Source organism: Cajanus cajan, chromosome 3 (assembly GCF_000230855.2).
Source record: "Cajanus cajan strain Asha chromosome 3, NIPB_CcT2T_4, whole genome shotgun sequence".
In the NCBI taxonomy this organism is placed as follows: Eukaryota; Viridiplantae; Streptophyta; class Magnoliopsida; order Fabales; family Fabaceae; genus Cajanus; species Cajanus cajan.
The window spans coordinates 78,100,769-78,106,733 of record NC_138519.1 but is presented as its reverse complement, the minus strand read 5'-3'; the positions used below and the strand labels follow the sequence as shown (position 1 = coordinate 78,106,733).

At 36.3% G+C, this 5,965-nt stretch overlaps 1 protein-coding gene across 1 annotated transcript; it reads right to left on the bottom strand.

Annotated features, from left to right (window-relative positions):
• Positions 1 to 203: 203 nt before the first annotated feature.
• On the bottom strand, positions 204 to 5,407 carry LOC109805365 (3beta,22alpha-dihydroxysteroid 3-dehydrogenase). The gene is made up of 8 exons (XM_020367799.3): positions 4,729 to 5,407; positions 3,448 to 3,597; positions 2,983 to 3,231; positions 1,179 to 1,265; positions 953 to 1,031; positions 745 to 851; positions 525 to 658; positions 204 to 444 (listed from the first exon to the last, which is right to left on the bottom strand). The coding sequence occupies exons 1-8, from the start codon at positions 5,242 to 5,244 to the stop codon at positions 354 to 356; spliced, it is 1,413 nt and encodes a 470-aa protein (XP_020223388.2). The 5' UTR covers positions 5,245 to 5,407; the 3' UTR covers positions 204 to 353.
• Positions 5,408 to 5,965: the final 558 nt, after the last annotated feature.

Here is a 5,965-nt window from a genome sequence, read left to right as displayed (position 1 = left end):
CACAATTTTATTTTATTTTTTAATTTGTTGCCTTTGGAATCCATAAACCACTTCGGTTATAATTTAATTAAGTTGAATCGAATGATCTGCTTATTTATTTCATCCAACAACTACCTTTACCTTTAAATCTAGTTGAACTGTGTCAAAATTCTTGCCATTTGTGATTGTGGAGCATCGCAGAGAAAATTAATTAAAACCACATATGAACTGCTAAACTGAAAGATATAATTTTATTATTTATTCTATATAATGAACATAAACTTATTAAATTCATTTACTCTCGGCTTTCTTTTTGCCCTTCTCTATCTGTTGTCCCCTTAATTTTGATATTGCTATAGATTGGTCTGCACTCTTTAGTCTCTACGGTTCACAATAATAGGATACCTCTTCTGCGTCCTTGTTGTTGGGAAAAACACCAACTTATCTTCCTCAGCAGGAACCCAACTGCCATGAATTGAAAGCACAATATTAGTGATATATATATTAAACACTAACACATGCATAACTATACAAAATGTTTGTACCTGAAGCGAGTGACAAAACGGTGAAGGAAGACAGAAAGTACAACTCTGGCTAGCTCATAGCCAGGGCACAACCGTGGTCCTCCTCCAAACGGTGTATAAACATTCCCAGGATTTGCTGATTCTGATGAGTTACTCTGATGAATTTTGATCACAAGTAAGTAACTGAAGGATATAATTTTATGTGTGACTGAATTTAGGTTAGTAATAAAAATCGAAGTACCTGCCATCTCCAGGGATTGAATGTGCGTGCATCTTTATAATGTTCAGGATTCAGATGCACAGCACGAAATGATGCAAAGACCTTCCATCCCTTAGGAATAGTGTAACCTACATTACATGTGAGAAGCATTTGAAACTTTGCTGTAAATTGAAATGTTCAGTGTCATAGGCTATATATTCCATACACTTCTTTTTAATTTGGTGGTTACCTTTTATGTTGATGTCTGTCGTTGTTCTCCTAAATATCCCACCAATTATGTTTGCCACCCTCAAGGTCTCATTTACAACCTGTAATATTGCACAAATTATTAAAAGTCAAAAAAAAGGAAAGGACAAGATTAGAAACACAGACAAATTAATAGTATAGTTGTTACTTGATACCCTTACTGTTAATTTAATTGAACATTGAGGAGTGAGTTACAAGTGTATACTTACGCATTGAGTAAATGCCATTGACTTGTAATCCGTCCATTCCAGTGGTGCCTGTGGGTCACTCCTTGCTCTGATTTGGTCATGCTCTTCCTGCCAAATAACACAATCAAAGTTTCGACCAATAGTGGAACATGCAATTTAATCCTCCATTAGTCTTATTTAACATCAAATAACAATCTGAACCAGTAATTAGTAATAGTATATTGGATTCTCATCTAGCACGTGGGGTTTGGGACTAATATAGCATGGTCCATCTTTCACTTAATTACGACCGTGTGATCATAAATAGGCATTGAAATCAGAGCCACACGACTTCCCATGCATGAAGGGGTCCAAGGAGATAAACAAGTTCTGCACAACACAAAAGGTACTTGCTACAGAGTGCAGATGATGCAGATGCAGACGCATGGTGGCAAGGGTGTTTTCGTCTTTCAACACCCCACACACGAACGATCAGGTCAAAAGACCAACACCAAGCGTGAGCTTTGAAAGTAATAATTTTGCCTCTTGGTTCCACCAATGTCTCCTATCACTTTTTTCTTGTCTACTTTTCTACTACGTTTTCACACCATCATTTATTTTCTCTGTTAAGTGAAATCCTGATTATAAAAATAATGTTACTTTAGAAACTAATGAAGATAGTTTTATTTTTTTCTAATGAAACTTTTTCTGTATAGTAGAATATATGAATCAAAGTCTTCTTAATACAATTAGACTATCCAATTATTTGAAAGCACTTGTGTTGGGATTTTGTTGGCATGTCAAGTATTGTGTGATGAATCGTGTCACAAAATGACAAAAGACTTGGACTCGGGCGGTGAGCAAGAATAATTGATTGGGGAAGTGAAAATACGGAGACAATGGTGAAATGACCTTGACCACCATCTCAACCTGATCATTAATGACATATCGATATCAAGCCAAGACGTGATCAGTTTCATGTTTTCAACCATATAAACTGCGGTGAAAATTTTAAGGAGACAGGCTTTAACTCCATGGTCTGAATTCAATTGAATTGAATGAATTTAACGTGCACAAAACAACAAAACCAGACATCAAATCTTTTCCTCTGTCCTAGGGAAAACAAGTAAAGGAATCTCACATTAATATTTCTTAGTCATACTTTTTCGCTTTTCCAAATTTAGCTTACTAGTGCTAGTAAACCATTTTTTTTTATTAGGAAACAACTTAACAAAATTTGGTTTTATTAGTGATTGTCCTAAATAAAGTCAACAGTCAAAGAATTACTAGTAATAAATAAAAGATTAGTATTAAAAATCGTGATATTTATATTGACTATATTGAATGTTATGTGCTTTTAATAAAAAAAATCCAAATTTAATTGTTTTACCCATTTTTCTAAGTAAAACAGTTTTCTTTTATTAATGTTTTGAAAGTCAATACCATTTGGGGTGGAGACATCGGAGACAATGAGTCTATAGGATCAGATAACGAAAATGAGGTTTCAAAGGAAGCACACCACACGGTGGAGTGGTGGTGGTCATGGACATAGACTGGGTGGTGGTGATGGGGTTTCGTGCAGCCACAACCATTCAGTCCAAGTATACCTCCAATTAAATCATTTTATCAAAATTTCGCAATTTTAATAATGACAAAAATTCTTAGAACTTAAGAAAATTAAATGAGATGCATGAGTGTAGATAGATTTGTGAGGTAGACCACTAATTTTGTGAATCTAGTCCTACGTTAACAAACTTTAATAAGTGACATACAAAAGGAATAACGAATATTCTCATGATCCTATAAAAAATAGTAATAGCTATAGCGCTTGCTTAGGCTTACGTACCTTGAGCTGTGCCAAGGCCAGAGGAGTCTCAGTGAGGAACTTGATAGCGAGAGTCATTATGGTAGAGGTGGTCTCATAACCGGCGACGAGCAAAGCCAACAGAAAATCCACTATTTGCTCGTCGGAAAAGTGGTCACCAGAGGCCAACAGTGCCCCAAGCATGTCATTCTTTTTCTCTTTTCCATCTTCATACTCTTTTCTCCTCTGCCTCACTACCAAAGTTAGTGCCTCTGCCACCTTTGTTCTTGCCTGCAAAGTCAATTCATTATGTTCACCCGCACATAGAAAATCAAAATAGAGTATATAAATTAGAGGCTGTCCTCATTTTATAAATTAATATTTATAAGATTAAATTAGCCTCAAAACTCATGTATTAGTATCATAAATAAATGAGGAAAACTAACATTAACCACGTGAAAACTATTGAAAATAATAAAAAGGAGAGGGAAATTGAGGTGCATGTACCTTGATGGCTCTGCGGTATGTGGTAGAGAATAGAGGAAAAGGGACGGTGAAGAATCCTTCAATCACAAGAACATACTCTTTCCTTAAACTCTCAGTCCATTCATCAGGGTCAAAGCTCATCAACTGCTTCACTGTCAGCTCAAATGTTATCTGCAAGTGATTACCCCAAACAAGCAAAATTATTTGTTGTCAAAACAATTATCCATAATCATCCGTGTCATCATTGCATAAACGTTTTTAGCAATTTGGTGAATAAAAAAACCGAGAAGATGAAAAGGAATTAATAAAAAGCAACCCCCATCCCTAGCTTTCCACATGTTTTATATCATACTATATGCAAACATATTCATACATGTGCATGCTTGCCCTACCCCTACATGATGATGACCAAACGTTTTATAAGCAGAGGGTGATTATTATCCTCTGCAGCCCAAGAAAAACCTTTTCATTTAAGTTAACGTGATGCAAAGGCTCATGTACACGGAAATTGGACACATGGTACCGAACCATGGAATCCGAGTCACCATCCCCACTTCCATCACGTACATCGCAATCACATGCTAACCCCCGTATTACTTAATTAATTAAAAACAGCTTTCTCCAATCAACCCAAATAAAAATAAAAATAAAAAATACTCAATCAGAAGCATAGAGAGAGAAAGCCTTTACACTTTCAAGTACTAGTTAGACACATAGACAAAAGTTGCTAAATAACTTTAAACTAAGTAAATAAACAAACAAAACCAGATCCAGATAATAAAATCAGAGAAATTGAGGAGCAGAAAGCCAGTCCTGGTCCACCAATTCTCTCTTACTCACTCCCCCATATGATATGATGATGGCGAGGTGAGCTAGCTAAACTCGAGCGATCCATGGCTGAGTTGACTCAGTACACGTACATACTTGTATGAATCAAACTTAGTATCGAAAGGTTACAAAACCGTTCAACCAACTGAATTAACACTCCTTAGTCGCTGGTGATGATTTAGTAAAGTTTAAACACTTTTAATGCAATATTCTAATCTTGGAATATAAATTCGACATATATTTACGGGATGAAATTTCGGTCCTAATAATATCGGATAATTTTATAAAAAAAAATAAAATATTATTTTATGATAAAGAAATATTATAACATGAAGAATTAAAAAATTAAACATAAATGTTCATGCATTTAGTGGTTAGTGGTTACATAGAAAATGTGATACGACAAGATAATTTGATTGAAAGATATTTTAGAAAAGTTGATTTTATCAGGAGAGTGAGAGTGTTCATCCGAACCTTCTTGGCCTGTTCCATGAGCAGAACGCGATTGGACCAGGTATCCAGGTTGAGGCAGATGAGGCGATCGATGTGATGGAGAAGGTGATCCTTGAGGATGGAGGAGTTGGCGAAGCTCATGGTGAGTGAGTGCATTCTCTTGTGGAGAGTGCCTTTCATCAACAGAAGAGAGTGTTTCCCGAGCAGGTTCGATATCGAACCGGGATAACTGCAGTCCAGAAGCTTCCCTTCGTTCTGGAGAATGAACCGGTTCGTCTCAGGGTCCGCCGAGAACACCGTCGCCTCGCCGAACACGTGCGTCGAGAAGATCGGTCCGTACCGCCGCACGCGCTCGTCCATGAAGGGCTCCGGATTGTCGCTCTTGTACGCGGATATCAGCTGCAGCGTCTCGCCGATGAACGGGAGGCCGTAGCTCCCCGGCGGCAGGCGGAGGTGGCGGCGGCGTGAGGCGCGGCGGAGGAGGAGGAAGCCGGCGAGGATGGCGGCGAAGGAGAGGAGCGTGGGAAGAGAAACCATTGGTGTGACAGAGGAGAGGAAAAAATGAAGAGGCAGTAGAGAAAAACTGTGTGAATATAAAAAGAAGTTAAAATTGTTAGAGAGAGAGAGAGAGAAAGGGTATTAATGGAAGAGTGAAGGAGCGCACGAGGGGGTGGGGGGTAGCTGTGCCCAGTGCTCAGACTCTAGAAGGAGAAGAAAAGGATGTGTTGTGTGGAGAATGAATGAAAGAAAATAAATCAATTATTTCAGGATATTTTACCTTTTGATTTGACTCACTTAATTCCTTCAAAATATCTTTCTCTATTTTCTCCATCTCATCTATCAAAATTAATTAATAATATTTATTATTTTTTAATGTAACATTAATTACTTTTCTTAATTTTACATTCTAATAATATTTTTAAATCAATTTTATTAATTTATTAGTTTATATATATATATAAGAGGCAAGACAGATTTAAGTCTAATAATTTTGTTGTAAGGGAAATTTACTAATTTAGACCAAACGAAAAGGATAACTTTTAGTTTATTTTCATGAGCCGCTTACCAAAAATGCATTAGCTTTTAAGCTATATATATATATATTTTATTTTTTTTAACTTCTTTTTTATTTATAACCTTATTAATTAATTTGATTTTTTTCACCTCAAATAAATAACTATAATATTTTATATTTATTAACTAATTTATTGATTAACCACTAGAGTTAGCCTTGTAGTTGGACAGGGAAGAGTTGGGT